Source organism: Apis cerana, linkage group LG5 (genome assembly GCF_029169275.1).
Source record: "Apis cerana isolate GH-2021 linkage group LG5, AcerK_1.0, whole genome shotgun sequence".
In the NCBI taxonomy this organism is placed as follows: Eukaryota; Metazoa; Arthropoda; class Insecta; order Hymenoptera; family Apidae; genus Apis; species Apis cerana.
Window position 1 is genome coordinate 8468855 of NC_083856.1, and position 21097 is coordinate 8489951.

The 21097-nt window shown below is 37.4% G+C and overlaps 1 protein-coding gene across 1 annotated transcript in view; it reads left to right on the forward strand.

Moving 5' to 3' along the window:
• The window catches only part of LOC107994313 (neuroendocrine convertase 2), a 32361-nt gene that overhangs the window by 7798 nt on the left and 3466 nt on the right, over nt 1-21097 (forward strand). Inside the window, exons 2-10 of the mRNA XM_062074872.1 lie at nt 1343-1447; nt 2305-2572; nt 4288-4325; nt 6857-6933; nt 10587-10851; nt 13518-13730; nt 17718-17818; nt 20337-20570; nt 20899-21063. Coding sequence (XP_061930856.1) covers nt 1343-1447; nt 2305-2572; nt 4288-4325; nt 6857-6933; nt 10587-10851; nt 13518-13730; nt 17718-17818; nt 20337-20570; nt 20899-21063 — 1466 coding nt within the window. The remainder of the gene's footprint in view (nt 1-1342; nt 1448-2304; nt 2573-4287; nt 4326-6856; nt 6934-10586; nt 10852-13517; nt 13731-17717; nt 17819-20336; nt 20571-20898; nt 21064-21097) is intronic.

The following is a 21097-nucleotide window of genomic DNA, read 5'->3' on the forward strand; positions in this document are numbered from 1 at the left end:
TAGGAGTGGAGGATAGCTGCGTGCATGCGATAGGAACGAAATAAGGAACCCGCAGTACGGAGATTCCAATATCATCAATAATGAGATTTCTTGAGCCGCGGTCACGTGTGTATCTCAACATCGATAATCCTCCACGTGTTACCTTCTTTTTACTTTCTTTTTTCCGGTTAAAGTTTCGAAGCTCGACAAAATGTTCTTCTTTACATCCAACTATCGAGAAACAATCGAGTTCGTACACGAGAAGTTTTATTCCCGTAGAGATTAAAATTTCGAGTTGCGCGACTGTACAACTTTTCTCTCGCATTCAATCGCATTCCTCCATTTGGTAATACAACATTTCTACAATCTTTCTTATGGTGTCTTTTTCTTTTTTTTAGAGTCGTGACAAAACTGGCTGGTATGGATTTGAATGCGAGCGGAAGTAGGCGTGTCGCAGAGTTTAGTCTCAAGGATGGCATTGTCAGAATGCGACGAACGTGTGTTGTTTCTCGATTTCCGAGGGTGGAATGCATCCTCTCGAAAAGCGCTCGTCGAATCGTTGATCAGGAATTTGCATTGCACAAGGGGAGATTTTTTTTTCTTTCTCTCCGTCTTCGAAGAAGAAGAAAAAAAAATGATACAAAATTGATATTGATACACTTTGATGCACAGGATCGATCCGGTGGTGTCTTACATCCGTGCACGTGCCATTTACTAGAAAGTGATCGCCTTCTATTTTCCCAACGTTTCCTCTCCCCTGATCGGATAAATTAACGGGCGACGGGGATAAATAACTTATTAATCCGATAACATTCTGTGAGATGGAGATGGAGACTTTATCTATCCGTAATTGGTTCGATTGGATCCTCGAAATGGTCGGCTCGCCGGCCGATCGTTAACTCGTTTCCGTATAATTCGATCAAACAACGTTATTTACCTATGTGCTCCAATATCCTAAGTGAATCGAACTCTTGAAAGGATTCTCTTGTTACCACACGTATCCGGTTGGATATCTCTCAAGTATTTCGTGTACGCGAGACAGAAGGAGAAAAAAAAAAAAAAAAAGAAAAATTGAATTTATCTTCGACGCTTGGATATTTTTTTTTTTTTTTTTGTTTCCTTGTCCAATCCAAAACGATCGATAGGTATAAGTAGATTCGGCTGTTGACTCTCGTTCTTGAATTTGACTTTTTTTTCTTTTCACTTTTCACCGAGAATTATTTTCTCGTTGAATTCCTGCTGCGTAAGGAAATAAGAATTTTATTCTATTATCTTCTATAAAGTATTTTATCAAACTGACGTACGAATGACGTGAAACGAGAAGACGTTGAATATAAATTGCTTTTTTCCCCCGTCTGTTTAGATATTGGGCAGTCAGACGGAATATCACTTCGTGCACAAAGCTCTACCGCACGCACGGAGCAAGAGATCCGTGCCCCACATGAGAAGATTGAAGGTGGATCCTTTGGTAAGTAAATTCATTCATCATCAGAAGGAATATTATAACCCTCTTTCCATATTTTCGAGAATGGAATTTTTTTCATCGAACCAAAAAATCCTTGTTTTACACCGTCGAATTTATTATTTAAACGAGAAGGGGGGGGAGAGGAGGGGAGAGTCAATATTTTAAGGACGAAAAATTTCCTATCCGCCCATCTTCTGTTGCAAGGAGAATGTTTCACCCGTGCCATTTACTTTACCACTTTCTTATCGCACTGTGCGTGGATGATAAATTTCAAAAGTGTATAAAGTAGATATAAAAACTACGAAAGGAAAGAGAGAAATTATCTCGCTCGTGGGCGGACGATACAAATGTAGATGAACGCGCAATTTCCAAACGAAGATATAACAATAATTGGATCCGGGATAAATATCCCGGCGTAAAATTGTCGCGTCTCTGGGAAATTCGTCATCGATACTCGATGAACGTACTCGTTCCTCTATGTTTTTCTACCGTTATCATATACCTTTCATCGTGGAATTCTGTATTCGTCGGTCCATCATTTCCCTTCCAAGAATCGCGAGAAGCTTTAAACAAATATCCATTATTTTTCCATCGTTTCATCGCGCCCACGCGACATCGAATGAAACGAAGCAAAATATTCAATTTCTTCAATTGATTTCTTCGATAATGCTCCCCGTTCTCGCGAAAACGAAGTATTTCACGTCTTTGTTGTGAAACTCAACTTTTTTTTCAATCTATAATGCATATTTGTTAATCGATTTCGAGGAATATAAAAGGGGTAGGTACGTATAGTTGTTATTCGCGGAGGGGATAGAATGTTTGGGTCGGTGCAAGAGAGAACTCGTTTAAAAATGTTTCAGGTGCACACAGCCGTGCAGCAGCCTGGTTTCAAGAGGGTGAAGAGAGGTTACAAGCCTCTCAGCGTGGATAATCTGGTGCCCCTCTATCAGATTAAAAATCCATCGAATCCTGGCAACAGAGACCCGTCTGATCCTTATTTTCAATATCAATGGTACTTGAAAAACACCGGCCAAAATGGCGGGAAACCGAAGCTGGACTTGAACGTAAAAGCAGCCTGGGCTCAAGGTGTCACCGGGAAAAATGTGACCACGGCTATAATGGACGATGGTGAGATTCCAATTGTTCGAATACTTTTTTAAATTATTTTGAGATGCATTCTATTTGAAATTGAATTTTACAATTTTCTTGGGGGGGATCTTTCGCAATTTAATAAATTTCATTCGTGGAATCTCGAAATTCTAATAATCGAAAGCGTTTTTTGAATTTATAGATTATATGACACATGAATGTCTCGTTTAAGTATTACTTTCTCGTCATTTTAATTTGAATTTCATTTCATTTTCTATTAACGTGTCACATATTTTGATGTTCGTTTCAATCCTTCAAAATTTCAAAACTTTTGAATTCTCCGCAATTGAACATTTCATTGGTTTCTTTTTATGTTGTACAATTTTTCAATATTGTTCGTAACACTGCATTAATATTTTGAACTATATCTAGAATGTCGAATTTAGAAAATTTTTTTTTACAGATTTCCGCGATTATTACGATTCGTTCAAAAAAAAAAAAAAAAGAAAATACGTCACATCAATAGAACCAAATACAAAATAAAATTTCGAGGATTGATTAAACAGTGCACACCTATTTCATACAGAGTTTTCAGCGATAGCCAACTAGCCAGTGGATTAAAATTGATGCGACCAGCCCCAGCTTTACGGTGATATATCGACAGCTAACCGATTCTATCGCGAATGAAATTTATATCTTTGATCAATACAGCTTCACCGAAATTTTTTGTACATTGTTTCGAAAACGAAAATCAATTTTCGACGAATTCTTGAATTCTTGATCGTGGAATATTATTTTATATCTCGAAATTATTAAAATAATTTATACGTAAATTATTAACGTCAAATAATTTTAAAATACTTTGAATCCTTTTCTCTTTGAATTTTTCATTGAATCCAACATTTGTCGTTAAATCGTATAGAAAATCATATACGTTTAAATTAAAAAAAAAAAAGAAAAAAAATAATATTGAATTTATCACAAAATGGAATACCATTTAAAAATTTTACATTTTGTTAATTCGATGTATCGTCTGAAACTCTGTTTCGCGTTGATAATAATTTTGTTTCAAAGTTACTTGCACGTGCTTGCTACGAGAGGATTGTTACGTAACGTTTCTCACAAATGATATCATTTTACCTTGAAATACGTGATTAAGTTCCATAATTCTCGTTTCATAAACACGAATATTGTGATATATAACCGATGGTCGTTTTCTGTCGTTTATTACGCCCGGAATCTCGGTATCTATCGTCGTTAAGCTGCGACAAGTATACAATTTGTCGATGATTTACGTTGGTTAAGCATCGGCGACGATACCATATCGGTTAGCATTAGTCGATCGAGGATTGTTACAAATTTAACGCATTTAAGTGGAATTTATTTATCCCCGGGATAAACAAATTTCTCCATTATTCAATCGACCTCGATTCACTTCGATTCTCTGTTGCAATCTGTTCGAAGTAACGACGAAGTAAAGCGTATGACAGAAGATTACCTATCATAGAAATTCTATTTTCTTTTGAAATTGATCTGGTATCTAATAATAGACAAGATCCAAGTTCAAATTTTCTTCGAATAAATCGTACATTCGTTGCAATCGATTTATCAGCAAGCAAGCAAATTATCGAAAAGAGTTTCACTTCGATAACTCTCGTTACATTATTTCGGATCTCGAAACATCCATGTGTTCCTCACAGTCCAGAGATCGCAGTTTCCATTGTGAAAACACCGTTTCTTCTCCTCTGTTCCAGGGGTCGATTACATGCATCCGGATTTGAAATATAATTACGTAAGTATTAATAAACAGGTAGATTCATCGTGATAAATCATTGTTGGCCAGTTTCGTTATTCTTTATTTGGGATTCCAAAACAGTCGAAAAGAACACAAGTCGAAGATCCGGTTTCTTTAAGTCTCGACGAGTGTTTCGTTGTAACACGAAAGGGCATAATTAATAAGATGCATTAGCGTAATATCCGAACACGAAATTGGAATTGAAGAGCGCGCATTTATCGAGGCGAACGAGAAGATGAGAATCCATTTCGATATTGTATTTTGCGTGTAGATTTCGATGATCCTTATCCAGGATCTACTCGAACGAATGATCGAATTGTTGTTCGGTAATTAAACGTTAATTAACGAGAAATGTCTCGTCGACCTCGGGTGAATGCGGTGAAATTGGAAAATCATAGAATATCGAATAATGCTGCTTTCAGACCTATCTCTGCTACTAATTATTACCATTCAATTACGTGTTCAACGTTTCACTCTTCGAATCTCTCACTCGGCTCGGAGTATTTCCTCGTTTGGATATGGAACTTATCTGGAAGAAAAAGTTTTTAAACGAAACTTTTTTTCTGCTTGCGTTAGAAAAAGTATCGAGATTTATATCTACTTTAGAGATTTTATATTCGAAAGGAACATGATGTGTAATAAATAAGAAAAAAAAGAAAGATGGAAGAATTTTTCTGTTCTTGACCAGAGAAAAATTTGTCCTGTCAATTGAGTGATTTCTCTTGGAAGAGAAGGATGGCCAGAATGATTCAGATCACGTACATTACAGCCAGCTCTTCAAGATCCACTTAATGGATCCTGAAGAAACAAGGAAGTGAACGCATTAAGCTCGGTTAGTTAAACTTGACGGTGACGTGCGTCGAATGATGCAATTGGATCTGTTGAAAAGGGAGTAATTGAAAAATTTTCGAAAGCATGACAAATATATATAAAAAAAAAAAACGTGGAATTATTTTGTTTCGCAGGATGATAATGCATCCTCGACCAATTTTCTCGACGCGGTATTGTTAAAACAAAAAAGCCAGTTGTGGCGTTTCATGAATAAGAAATCAGTAATATTGCATAGGGGAAAAAAGAAGAAGAAGAAGAAGAAAAATAATGGAGAAACGAAGTTTCTTGCAAAAATTTTCTAAAGATCAGGATAAAAAAAGTGGAAAGATAATGTAACTCACCTGTTGTAATATAATAAACTTTAGGAACGAGGAGACAACGAAAAGAGAGAAAATTGGTCGAATATTAAAATTGCAAGAGGCAAGATTCTCCGATGAAGAATTCTTGGAAAATAATTTTATTCTGGTGCAATGTTCTTCGTGTCATCCAGCGTGGAATAAATTTCAAAGAAAAAAAAAAAAAAAAAAGAAGAAGAAAAAGGAGGGAGAGGAACTTCATTCGACAAAGTGAATTTAATAAAGCAAATTTGAGTTTTTTTTTTCTTTTCGAGAGAAACGACGAGGTAAAATATGCCAGACGATCGGTCATTATGCTAAAACATCCAGAGATTATGGAATTTTTCAGTGTCATTCAATTAGAAGGTAAAAAATGAGGTGGCACGAGAGGAAGAGAGGGAGAGAAGAGAGGAGATGCAGGAAAGGAAGGAGAATGGATGCAACGAGAGTTGAAGGGATAGTTTTCAAGACGAAGATTAATAGTCTGGCGACTGTTGTGTGTGGGTATAAAGAATTTATGGGAAGAACAAAATTAATAGAAAAGACAAATTCTTGCTCGATTAATTAACGACGCCAAGAAGTCTCGTCATTTTTATACATAAGATTTATTTTGATTTATTATTCGTATACAAATTTGTCAAAATTTATTTTTACGCGCGAGGAGTATATTCCTTGAAAATATTTGCGAAACGAAGAAGTAAATGGCGTAAAATAGCGAGTTGGCAAGTTTTATTGTGGTGAGAAACCACAAAAAGAATTTTCTTCTAAAAATACGCGGAGGGTAAAGATTGACGTGGCGAAAGAAAACTGCTGATATAAATGTCAATAGAATTCTTGCCCGCCACTCCAGGAAATCCGAATTCGATTCTTCCATAAAATAAAATATTTTTCGTTATAAAAGAAAAACAACGATATTCGTACAAAACTTGATGTTCAATTTTATCAGAATGCGATTTTTCCAGCGTACAATGGGATACAGTTGTACAATTGAAAATGTATATATAATATGTATCACGATGTATCATATATCACGAGTTGTAAAGAAGATCATTAAAGAAGACCACAGAAAAATCACGTGAGAGAAAAACATTATAGTAATATTCAAATACTACTCTCTCTCTGCCATTCGAACAACGTTAGAGAGCTTTCACTCGACGACTGTCATGGCCGAGAGTAGCTTTGTTTCCCCCGTGTGTTGTACACGATTCGATTTAACGCGTTTTTCTTCCATCCTTTCAACAAGAAAGAGAAAAGAAATTGGAAAGAAATCCTTAACGAATCTCTTTATCGAGAACTTTTGTCTTTCTAATGAAGGGACGTGATACGAAGAAGAGATAAAGAAAATTGTTCGTTTCGTTTCAGAACACGAAAGCCTCTTACGACTTCAGCAGCAATGACCCTTACCCTTATCCGAGATACACCGATGATTGGTTCAATAGGTGAGTATAAAACGATCGAGTATCTGCGCGTTTTATCGCGTGTTCATCTTAAAATTAATTAGATCGAAACAAGTTAAAAATCACGAAACGTTTCCCCTTTGTCCAGGAGAATGATCCAGAAGAATAACAAAGGTTATAAGACGGCTATTCGTTACATAAAGCCCGGTATTCGAAGTAACGAGATTAGAAAGGGGTTGATCTTGTGTAATAGGAGCTTTGGAGAAACGTTAATTCTCGACGCGATAATTAATGATTACCGGCCGGTAATTAGCAGGACGGTGATTAAACTTGGAAAATTTGTTTCGAGCTTCTTCTTATTTCGAGTTTATATTGTTTTTTCCATCGCGATCGAAGATGACACGCTTCGAGATGAAGGAGCAGAGAATAATAACGTTCGAATGAATCGATGAAACTTTTTATCCGATAATGAGAAACCGACTTTCCAGTTAGAGAATCGGGATGAGCCTGTCTTTGGGTTTACGTTTAAAATTCATGGAAGAAAGAAACTCGAGAGTTTCGTTTAAAATCGTCGAATTTTTCTTTGGAGAATTGTGGGAAATAATCGTAATCGTGCCACTCTGCCTGTCCACGCGCATCTTACGCAAAAAAAATTGTTCACGTTCCATTTATTCTTCGCGCTCGCCTTACGTAAATCCCTCCAGAGAGGATCTTTGTGCCATTGACAAATTTTTCCGGTATATGGAAATAGAACGTCGAACGTAATAATCGAACAATTTCATCTTTAAAGCATTTCCAAACATATTTTCCTATCTACATATTTTGTAACAGAGATTCCTATTGTAAGAGAATTTGTCATCTCGATACTCTATTTTTCATTACTCCTCCACCCTCGAGATTTTCAACTTTTCTCAAATCCTTTTTCTTTCCATCGTCCCGTTTCCAACGTCGCGTCTATTTGAATGGAGGAACGTTCATATTCTCAATTATTATCGAATTGAAAGAAATTCCATTTTCCTCTCTACTTCGATCGAATACTTTCAACTGTTTCTTCTTTTTCACGTTTCGAAGCAGCTATATTTCAATTTCCATCTCGATATTTCTTTCAACGAAAAAAAAAAAAAAAAAGGAGAGAAAAGAAAAAATAAAAATCGTTTCGATTGTAATTATTTACAGAGGGACTGAAAATCGTTGAATTTTTCACCGGAAACGAATCCTTTTACTTTTTTTTTATGCTCGGCGAACCAATTACAACTCGATCTTTCAATTAATCGAGGAGAAACGAGTTTACCCAACGGATGACCGTAAAATTGATTAAAACTCTTCTTCGCGTGGTTTACGAGTTATCTCTTAATCCGTGATATTGCACGATGACGCGATACGTCTTGATACGATTTGTTCATACCTCGCTCGCACGTGGAAAAACTTTCGAAGAAGAGAGCGAAAGAGAGAGACACAAGTTTCGCGGCTTAGCCGTTAATACGTCTTCGATCAAGTCGCTTATATCATCTTTACGACACGCGTCTCTCGATTTTATTGGTTTAATCAAAACGCGATAATAAAGATGAACGTTAAAAACACGCTCAAAGGAGGAAACGTGACGAAGGAAATTCGAGAAAAGGAGAAAACTTGTCCCGCTTAGACTTAGAATCGAGAATCCTTTTACCAAGCATTTTCATCGTGCCTTGGAACGTTTCGAAACTTTTAGCAATTCGCTTCTGAACGCTTCGTTTACACCGCCAACTTTTCAAACGTAATGTCGTCCATTTGTCGTCACGTGGTATTCCTTTGAGAAACTTGCCTCACTTTTTGCCGAGTAAAAATATTTCGAATTTTTGCCGAGTTTCATTTAAGCGACTGATTTAAATTTTTATTTTGAAAAAAAAAAAACGAAAGGAATTTCGCGTCTAAAGAACGTATGTCGAATGCATTGTCGACATATTTGTGCTCTTCATAAATGTTCAAAAATGTTACTTTTTATCGACAATATTCTTGTTTTATGCACGGAATATATATATATATCCTTGGAGAACGTTTAATGGAAATTTCATTGCGACGAATCAAGCTCGAGCTAGAAAATTACCGAAGACGTTTATTAACCACCCTTACTACTTGCTCTGTACGCCACGGCTTGGAACAACTGCAAGCTCCACAACGCATCTGGTGCCACCGTTTCAGATACAGCTACCGCAAATAGGCCACGATAAATACGATTTTATTATGCAATCTCCATCCAAGACAGGATAGAATTGTCTCTGGCGACGCTATTGTGACATTACCGTGTTATCCTATTCTCTATAAACAAAATTACATTAATTAATTTTCACTCGATCATCCTGTCACATTCGAAGGTTAAACATTCGATCCGATTATCGCGTGAGATCATCGTGATCGTCAACGTCGTCGTCATTGTTAAATCGCAGTGATGCGAGTTGAATGGCACCAGCAGTAATTAAGGAAAGGGGACAGGAGGAACAACGGGTCACTGCATCGTTTACATGTAATTGGAAGCGATGAATACAGCTTGCGTGCTTGCATTCCGCAAAACATAACCGTACATTATGCACAATTGTACGTAGTGAACGAAACGAAAATGCGATTATTTATTTTGGAAATTAATTAAAATTCAAAACGGAACACGAAATGGAAAGGATTAATTAGGGATTGGATAAGTGTGTTTGACATCTAGCAACGAACAAATTTAACTAAATTTAATTAATTCGAAATTTTTTAACCGTGAGTTGAGGTTGATTCGTCGTGGAACGAATGAATTTTCATTAAATATTCTCCAACGATGTACATCTATTTCTATATTTATTTTTAAACAGGAGGGAAAGAGAATATATCGATATTTATAAATTTAACTCGTGTTATTTATTCGCGCGAAGAAATAATTTTTCAAATATCACGTATCGTTCTTTCCCCATTTGCTTCGTTTCTCCATCAATTTGTCTAACTTTTGGAATTGCATAAACGATTAGCTATGCAAAGAGAGCATAAATGCTTCGACGAAAAATATTTTCTTCTTTAAAATCTTATTCAATGGAATATTTACAGTCAGTGAAAAATAAACCTTACAGGAGTTCAATTAACGAAATGTTATGAAAATCAATAGTAACTTTATTTTATAAAGTTATGAAACTGGTGAATATATTTAATTCTATTTGTATTAGATAGAGTAAAACTACATCAGGTTATTTTATTACTTTATCGAATATATTCCCACTTTATAGAAAATATTCCCAGGCTGCATTTGAGAAATGAAAAGATGATAGAAATTTAAGGGTTGATTTCACATAGAAATTTTCCAAAAGAAATTGCTGCACCTATAACTATACTCCACACAGTTTCTCCCCGATCGATCATATACGAGACGTGCTTCATAGGCTCGATCCCAAAAAACAAAACCGATTAATTTTTATTCATTAACAAATAATTAGACTAACCCAAGACTATATAACCCAAATAATAATCCATCCACGTCTCCTTTCATCCAACGCAAACTTCAATTCACGATTCCAAATAAAATCAACTTCTCCAACAATTCATACTAACTCTTTACCTACAGTTCCACGCTTTTCAATTACCGTTCAAGCAGCCGATAACGAGCAGCCAGATTTCCAGGGTGGAAAATCCGGGCGCAAAAATTTTATTTGCCCATCTAATGGACAATTTTGTTTTTTCATTTGAAAAAGCCATGGAACCAGATGTGCCGGCGAGGTAGCGGCGGCCCGGGACAACGGCGTGTGCGGCGTGGGCGTAGCTTACGACTCGAAAGTAGCCGGGATCCGAATGTTGGATCAGCCTTACATGACCGACCTGATCGAGGCCAACAGCATGGGCCACGAACCTGACCTCATAGACATTTATAGCGCCTCATGGGGGCCGACCGACGACGGGAAAACCGTGGACGGGCCGCGAAATGCGACCATGAGGGCCATCGTGCGCGGCGTTAACGAGGTGTGTATCAACGTCACCAGCCCTATCCTCGCCCGGATCCTCTTACCCTCCCCCTTTTATTCAAGGGAAGGGATTCATCCTTGAAACCCCCGCCACGTTTACTTATTTCCTCCCTTTCCCTCCATGGAGCCCAGCAATTTTATTTGAATTATAACGATCAATTATCTTATAGATTGATTCTATTAAATTTAGAAGTAATTCGCGATTGTATTTGTTGTGTTAAAAGTTAGAAATGTATATACGTATTCAAGTTCGCGAAACAATGGCGATGAGAGGGCTGTGATTTCTCGTGAGAGATGCTCAATTTCGTCGAAACAATAGGCCTAACGTTGTAATTTTTATGCTGATACTTGCCATTCATCTTTCACTCGTATTCCACGATCTGACAGAGGTGAGAACGAATCGATCGCTGCCATTTGTGCTCTGTTACCGGTGCTTTCTGGGGCCAGTGTTATCTCGCAAGTTTCGAACTGCAAAACGAGATATTGGCAAATCAGCAAACCAGTGAGAGACCGTTTTCACTCGGTGGAATCGCCGTCGTTTTGTCATCGGTTACTCGACGACGACGAACTTTTCCACTCGAGTGATTTATCTTGGAGCCACGTTACAACGTATCATTCTCTCAGAAGTTTGCCTTTCTGCTAACTTTTTACTTAAGAGTTTTAACTCGAACCGTCTGTGAAATTTATCGAGAGAGAGGGAGAGAGAGAGATTCTAACGAGATTTCGCGTGATAAAACTTGGAGGTTTCACTAAGTTGCAAAGCCAAAACTTTTCCCCCTTTTCGTCTCACGAGTCTTTAAGTATTTGAGACTCATTTCTGCTATTGCTTCGATTCATTAAGAGTAAGAGTATATACGTAATATTTTGAGATATTGTTTTTATGACACGATCCAACAAAAATTGGAGAACGTGCTTCCGTTTTACTGGAATTGTTTGAATAGTTCAAGTCACGTATCTTGCGTATATCCAGTACGAGATATTCGTGCTTGTATTTTCTTTGTATTTTTCAGAGATTTATTTTCTATTTATTTTTTCCTTTGCGTCTTTATCCACTCGTTGTATCCACCAACCACGTCGCAAATTGTATTTTTCATTACGCCTAACCTACTTTACTCGGTTCTCGTTTCGTTTGTTCTTCATCCATCTCGTTTTATTTTCATCATATCTTCGTAATCTCAAACGCGAATTATAAATTTCATTTGAGTTGTTTGACACTCAAATTGCTGAAAATCGAAGCTTTTCGAAAAATTCTTTTTCTCTCTCGGAGAGAGAAATCTTCTTTTTTCCGAGGAAGGAGAGCAACGGATAATAAAGGTCGCGGTGAAGCGATGCTAATTAACTTCGTGATTGCGCCGCGAATTTCTGACGGTCGGCACATCGACGGAAGTCGTCCCACGTCTCGCTCTTAAGCCACGTACAAACAAAGTATCCACCCCTTCGAGACTACCCCCATCGATCCTCCTTCGATCCATTCTTTCCATCAACCCTCAATCAATATTCCTTCTTTTTTTCTCTCCCACGTGCTTAACGAGAAGCCTTCGATCAACGAGGGTTTAAAATTAAAATTTTAATCAAAGAGGATAAAAATTCGAACAAGTTGGAACAAGCGAGGCAACGTTTTAAGAGAATTTTACAAAGAATGTCATCAGCCGAATATACGAATAAGGGTAGAATCGAATCTCGCGTTAATACGAGGCTGGGATTTTAAAGAGACTCTCGCGTAACCGCGGTGATTAAATTTTTTTGAAGGAAGGCTCGCTCGAAATTTTCGAAATAATAAAATTTTCGATAATTGCTCCGAGTTCGAGTCGATGCACGATTTTAAGAGGAGAACGATGATTTTTTTTTTACAGATGATTCTTATTAACTGTTAAGATAATTAAATCGTATAAAAGATGCACGTTTGTTGCTCGTCGTCGTTACAACGATTGTAGTTTTAACGAGGAGGAGTAATAGATAGACGAAATAGAAAGCGTTCATTTCTCTTGATAGTTCGATTATTATCGGTTAATTCGAAATGCAATTACGAGAATCTGATCGAGTTATCCGAGGATCGCAGTTGAGAGCCGAGATCAATACGAGATTGAGGTGAAATTGTTGATTATACTCTTTGAACACGGATGCGAGTAATTAATCTAACTAATCTAATTAATTTCCTCCGTATATGTATTATTCCTTCTGTCCCTCTTCATTTCCACCGATATATCTCATATTTTCTCGTTCGAGAAACGGATAAAGCGTTAATTTTTAATTAATTCTCCATCGGAAACTTTCTCCATCTTCTAATTATGCGATGCTGCGACGATGTTTCTCCCTCCGTAAAGGGGGAGAGAGGCCAATCGATAAGTGTCAAGATCAGCTCTCAGATATTTCGAGAGAAACGCCGCTGCCTCTCGTTTCAGAATTTCTCCTTAATAACTAGTCGTCCCACACACACACAAAACTTATGACAGATCCGAGAGGCGACCAATGAAATTCACTCGAGGATGAAATTGTCGGTGAAGAAATAAATAAATAAATAATTTAAAAAAAAACAGTGTGTAATAAGTACGCATTTCACGCTTTCATCTTACACGCGAGAAAATATTTTTAAAATTATTTTCAAGTAGAATTCAACTAAGAATATGTATATTGGATCGAATTAACCGTTTCTGTTTTTGGAAGGGTCGAAGAGGATTGGGCAACATCTACGTGTGGGCCTCTGGCGACGGTGGCGAGGAGGACGATTGCAACTGCGACGGTTATGCGGCCAGTATGTGGACCGTCAGTATTAATAGCGCCATCAACGATGGGCAAAACGCTCATTACGACGAGAGCTGTTCGAGCACCCTGGCTTCGACGTTCAGCAATGGTGCCAAGGATCCCAATATTGGAGTGGTAAGTGCTAACTCCAACAACATTCGTCTCTCCCCCATCTTTCTTCGAAACGTAATTCGATTTTAATGAATTTGCGACGGTTAAACAGTGGACAGGTTCGGCAACATCTTCAGAATTAAACTCTAGTCTCGAAACTTTCGAAATATTCCTTCAAATGTTCAAAGATAAAGATTAACATTGACGTTCTCTCTTTATTCAAGATTAATCATAATCAGGACGAAACAAATTGTTTAACTTTTAACCAAGATACGAATGGAAAACTAGTAAGATGTTACTACGCGCTACTTTATTGTGCATAAAATAATAAGTGTTGGAGAGTTTGATAACGTGTTACGATAACGGTTATCCAGGTATTTCGAGGGAATTTCAATTTCGCTGGTTAAATATGCGAGGTTGGAATCAAAGTGAAAATAAACAAACCCGAGTAATTATAAATCAAAAAGAGTATCGCTTCTCAGTGAATAAATCGTACAATATTTTTGGAACAAAATTTCTTCTGCGAAATCTCCAATGCATTCAATCATCACCATGTATTAATTATTTTCGAATAAACGAACATCGATTTTTTATTTTTCGACGTACCGCAGCTGGATAAATGGTTAATGGTCTGGACAAAGGCCATTCTCTAATTAGAGTGGATACAGTGGAAGCTTCCAGGTCAACCGATGTACACACACACACATATATATATATATAAGTTTCCCTGATTTCACGAGGCGGAAATGTCTCTGGGCAAAAGTTATTAACGCGTTGGAAACGAGGGAGAGAAAATCTCGACTGGGCTAGAAATGAATCGCGACATAAATATTCCGTTTTTGTTCTCCCGCGCCATTAACGCGTTGATTTATTATACAGAAGCGTGGAGGACATGATTGGCGATCGAGCAATTGTTTGGAGGCCGAAGTTGCGAAACGAATATCGCGTTTCGATTATTAATGGCGATCGCGATACGATCCCTCTCGTGTACTTTCGACCAAGGAATTGGATTGGACTGGAGGAATAAAAATTGGTATAGAATATCGCGTGGTGAGATATAAAATTTTGTGAAACGTAGGCGTGGTTAATCATATATAATTGCGAAAATTAATTTGTTCTTTTTTATGGTTCGTGATGCGCACGAGTAAAGATAAGATCGTAAAAGTGTCGTTTGGCTAAAATCTCTCTCTTTTTTTTTTTTTGGATATAATCTAGATTTCTGTAAAATTTATTTACGAGCTTTTTAATTTAAAAAATTCTGTATGAAATTTTAAATTATGTCTTGGAAAGCATGTGTAGGTAGGATAGTTGGTAGCTTGTTTTATTCAACAAAAAAGTGACGAGTGGTGACAAGTGCACGATGGAAGATCAGAGAATCTTTTAGATGTTTATTAAAGCGTTCACTATTGATTGCCATTGATATTCAACGATTATTCGAACTTAACAATTGATACAAGTTTTGCAAGAATTCGAATCTTGCTGGTATGATATAAGCGAAATAGCTAGGGAAATACGAGAAATACTCGCGATTGCTCAGCGGGAGCATGTTTATTCTAGTAAATTGATCTTCGTTTAAATAAAATGGGAGGAAAGAGCGAGCCATAGGTCGATGGAAATTTTCATTTGGTTAGATTTTATCGTATTCATTTCGTATAGAGAAGTCGTTGTCATTGATGGTTTTTAATCAGATTGAGAAGAGATAGATAGAGAGAGGGAGAGAGAAATGATCGTAAACTGGGATGAAATATTCACTCCTTATTATTTGTTCAACCAAGATGAGATTAGATTCTGGTCTGTCGGGACGAGTTGCATTCGCCATACGCGAGATTGTTCCACATAGATCCATGGTTATAGGATCGCTCGAAAATTGTGATCAACGTGAACATTTTATGAAATTGCCCGATAACATATTCCAGAAGATGTAATCGAAAAGAGAATATTCGACGAGTGGGGATGATTGCGATCGATGTTCGTCGAATGAAATTTTTAATTTTTCCTCCCTCTTTTATATAGAAATTTTAATAATAAAAAATATTTTTCACGCACAAGCACTAAGGCATCGTCATCGTTTCGAAGTTCAAACGGTGAGAGAGAAAATCAGATTTCAGCGCAATAACCAGCAAATAACGAAGAATCGAGAAACACTACTAAATCTCCCTGGAACGTTTTTCGAATAGGATTGAAAAGTATAAATTAAAGAAATGCGCGCGTATCGTTTATGGATAAAAATCTGTGTTATCTTGTGTGAATAAAATAAATTTTTACAATAAAGAAAATATATTTCGATACATATGGTGCATCGTTAGTGAAGAAATATGAAAGTTTCACGAGAGGATCGTCCTCATTGGCCAAGATTAACGCGAGGAATTCTTAGCTCACGAAAGCTTAGTAGACTGCTCGTAAACTTTTTTACCGTGGTTTTATGGATGCTTATCATTGATCGATACTCCTGGTATATGGAAGCTTCTTCACGCGTTAAAGTAAGATTGCCACTGTTATTCGTGGTTCCTTTTTTTTCCTTCCTTTTTATGAGCTTTTTTAACGATTCTCGCGAAGACCAATGGTTCCATAAAGACGCGACAAACAGAGTGAACAGATCCGATTCGGGAAAAAGAATACAATATGTTTTCTCGACTATAATTGCTCCATGTTGCGAAACGAGCGAGAAAATCGCCATTCGAACGATTCGAATTCGAAGAGAGTCGCGTGAGTGAAAAAGAAAATGCGAACTTGCAGAAAAAGGAAAAAGAAAAAGAAAAAAGGAATTCGCAATTTGCAGGAGAGGATGTTTTTCGATAATGTTCTATAAACTGGCTGTTAACAGCGTGTTACACCGCATCGTTTACAACGATGTACACACATTCCTGAATAGATTCTGCCCTCGTTCCTGGACCGTTTTTGCGCTCGATAACCGGCATTTTATGGATGAACACGGTTCGCCCCGATTTTCCACCGTTCTCTCCGCTCCACGAAAAATTTCACGGCTGAACGAAGGGGAAAATAAAGGAGAAAGACAACGGGTTTGAACTCGTATACCCGTATGGCACAGATTAGACGCGCGCTAAGATTATCGTCGAATAAAATACATTTTCATCCGCGTTAAGTGAAAAAAGGGGACTTACGTAAGGGGATTACTTTACGTTATTTTTTTTCCCTTTTCAATTTTTTTTTTTTTTAACTTTATCATCATCTTCTCGTGGCTCGAAATACGTGTTAAACATCTACGTCTTAAACATTTCGACTCGACGATGATTAATTTAAAATTATTGAACATGCTCGATGAAACAGGGATAGAAAATGTGCAATCCTCGACCGATACGCTTTCTCTTTTTGATCGTTCCACAACGTGGAACGTGATTGTTCCATATTTACAAACATTATGGGAAGAGAAGATCGATTAAAACCGACGTTGATCGCGATTTTATCCCAACTATGCGCGGATCCGAACTTTTAATACGAAAACTTTCTCGATATCCAGGGAACACGCGCGCTGTTATAGAGGAAATTACAACGTTTAGAGACAGAACGTTTAATCCTCTCCTCTGCAAGTTAACCGCGTTCAACGGCCTAAAACGATCCCTGCTTCCTCCTTTACGATCGTCTCGAAATTATTCTCGGTGAAATATTATTACGCGATTGTTAAAACTTTCTGCGCTTCTCTCTCTTTGCCCCTCTCTCTCTCTCTCTCTCCCTCGAAGATAGAAACGTCGTGTTTGATTATGAATAACGAGGCCGTCGAGTTACGAGTTAAAAGAGCATTCAGAATTTTGCCAGTTAAAATCTGGCGGGCGACACGCGCTCGCCAACGCGAGTACAAACTCCGCCCTTTTGAGAGGAGTGTTAATCGCAATTAAAACGTCCCGTGGCACCATTAAAATGCAAATATATCCCGCGGTAAGAAGTCGCGGTTAAAATAAATTTTAATCTTAGATAACAGCAGGAGAGGAGATTCTCCTTGCCACTGCGTTTTCGACCGAGGTCTTTTTCTACGTTCTTTTTTTCTTTTTCCAGGCCACCACCGATCTCTACGGCAAATGCACGACGACGCACAGTGGAACGTCAGCCGCCGCGCCGGAAGCCGCAGGAGTGTTTGCCCTCGCCCTTGAGGCCAAGTGAGTGTGCGAATGGAATTTTAATATGATTCTCGAACGGCTGTTTCATCTTCGCAGATGATTATCCGCGCCATCGATATCGAGTTCTCTGATAATTTTTAATCTTTACAAACGAAAATCTTTGAAAAATCTTTTCAAAGATTGTCCCAGATATTTTATTAACTTGTTGTCTTTTTAAATGCAGTAATCCGTTTTGTTAAAAAGTGTTAACGCGTTTAAAAGAGTCAAGGTGCATCGTGAATCGTGAGAATGCTGTTCGAACGATTCGATTTTTCGATGGTGACCGTGGTCCTCGAGCTTTTTATCGTCGCGCAAAAAGGTTGCCACGATAAATATCGAATTATCAGATGTGGTTGGAAGTAAAAAGCTTTCGAAACATTTTCCAATCGTCGTTTTATTTTTAACGCTCAATTTTTGCGCGTTTTCGAATTTTTCGCTGAGAAAGTTTTCACTCGTTGTCCAAGGAAAAAACTTGACGATAAACGGTCCATCGATTTTGGCTGGACGATTAAACGCGATTCTTTCACGATATGCATTCTGGAAATGGAATAAACGAGCAGATGAGGACGAATTTTCCATAATTATTGTTTGCCCCGATGCGAATTTGCAATTTCGAATCGGAAATATTATTCGTATTAGATCGTGTAAATATCTTATCACGAGCCAAAATATAAATTGAAAAATATGATTCGTAATAACGTTCATTTTATATATACCAAAGTTCGGATTAATTACAAAAAATGAGTTCCGCGAACGGGGATACAAATTTTCACAAATGTAATATCATCGTAAAACGTTTGACATCACGGATAAAGATGATAAAAAGTAAAAAGGAAATTTTTAAATTGTTGTAAATTTCGTTGTAATAGAGTAGATTCGTAAATCTGATAAAAAAAGAGAAAAAGAAAGAAATGTTGAATGGGAAGCATAAAAATTGAATTCAACGATAAAAAAAGAACAAGAAAAGGGGGTTATAAAACAGGAGGGAAATAAAAGGAACGTAAAATAAAAAAAAAATTGGAAGAAGCTAAAAGAAACGTCATCTAAAAGTAAGTAGAGAGTGAAAAAAAAAAAAAAAAAAAAATAAAAGAATCGAAGTTTTATAAAAGTAGAAAAGTAATAATATCAAATGGCGTATAAAAAGGTGGAGGGAAAAAAGAGAAAAGAATTAGAAAGAAATAAAAACGAATTGAAAAAAATAAAGGAAAAAAACGTAGAAAGATAAATGAATTAAAAATAATAAGTTAAGGATCTTTCGAACGCGAATGAAAGTGCAAACGCTTAATTCTTTCTCCGATAAAGTAAAATTTAATAGAAAGTTATATCCTACGAATATTATACGTTTTCGAAATCTCTGTACGTGTGCAGAAGCACTTGTGATATAAACGACATAAAAATGTTAAATTAATTTAATAACAAAATGAGATAAAAAATTATTCAAGAGCATTAAAAAGCAATTGGATTATCATCCGTATAAAATACGATCCAATTTATAATTTCATCGTTATTCGTTTAATAATAAATGATATTGCAAATTGACGAATAATTATGAAATAAACGTTACTTACGTATCGTATCTCTCGTCAAATATTTAAGATTGAAGCTAATGGAAATTGATTATATCAATTCGAATTTCCATGATTATTGATGATGTTAAAATTTCAGAGACACGAATAATCGTTATAATCGTTATTGTCGACGACATGGTCCGAACGATGATAGCGAACGTGTCATATCGCGTGGTTTAACGACTCGGTGCGAAATATCGTTGACCTATTCTACTGAAAATATCACGAATCCAACATCGATCCATCGAACGGATTAAAGCAACGAATTTTCCTCGAAAAAAAAAAAAAAGAAAAGTATTCGTAGAAAAGTATCGATCATTTTTCGTACGAATTCGTTATCGTATAAACATTATTTTTATCAAAGTTCGAAACGAATAGATTCGTGTAGGCAATAATTCGAGATGGCAAAGGTCGGAGAATAAATATTCGGTTCAAAGATAATTTGATTCCGCGATTGAAACGGGTATGTTGGTCGTAGAAAGTCCCGAAAATTAAGGAAGAGGATGGCAGGTTACAGAGGGTAAAAGGTCTTGGCTAATGGGAGCTCCGTGTTCGATCGAGCACTGTCGTTGAAACGCGACCCAGTAACAAGGATGTAACATTAAAAGACCGGGGTTTAATGCACGACACTGTCTCTTTGGCGACGCTTTCTGGCCTTCTCTCGTATTTTCTCGTCCCAGTTTCTTTGATCGTTCCATTGATACGATATCGGCAAATATTGATCCCTCTATTGGAAAACGTGAACACGAAAAATGCTCTTCCCCCTTTTCCGAGCGAATCAATATCGCTCTTCGATAAAAGATACTTGGCAGAATCTCAAACGATCGTTTATTAATTACATTAATATTAACATTTTGTTCGAAATGGATAGAAAACAGGTGTTAACCGTACGATGTAACGTTCTTATAAGAATCAATTTATATAAGAAGAATCTTTGATTTCGATTTCAGCCCACAATTGACCTGGCGCGATATTCAACATCTGACGGTTTTAACTTCGAAGAGGAATTCATTGTTCGACGCGAAAGGAAGATTTCATTGGACGATGAACGGGGTCGGTCTCGAATTCAATCATCTGTTCGGTTACGGCGTATTGGATGCCGGTGCAATGGTCGCTTTGGCAAAGAAATGGAAAACTGTGCCACCACGGTATCATTGCGAGGCTGGTTCCGTGCTCGAAACTCAGTGAGTGTACTTCCATTCACTGTACGATTCAATCTCGAGGGCTCGCCACCCGCAAGAGGGCGGTGAGAAACGCCACCTTGTCCTTCCTTTCCGCTTTCTTTCCGTTCACGAGTTAACAATCGCGTGTAAAATAGAAGGTCTGAACCAAATTACGATTGGTGGATGAGGGAGGTCTATCGATCAGGTCGCCTATCCCATTTCCTTTCTATCTTATTTTTCCCTATTTGTGTCGACATCTCCAATATCTTTCCACTTTTCTCGAGGAATCCACCGTGCGTTGAAGCCCCTTTTCGAAAAGCGGATAAACACACCAATTTTCCTTTTCCAGGGAAGTGACGAGCGATCGATCGATCTTGTTGAAAATAAAGACTGATGCCTGCGCGGGGACCGAGTACGCTGTCAACTATCTGGAACACGTACAGGCCGTCATTTCCGTGAACGCTACGCGGCGTGGCGATTTGGAACTGTTTCTAACCTCCCCCATGGGTACCAGGTAATTAATTTCGAACTTTCCAGTTTCGGATTTA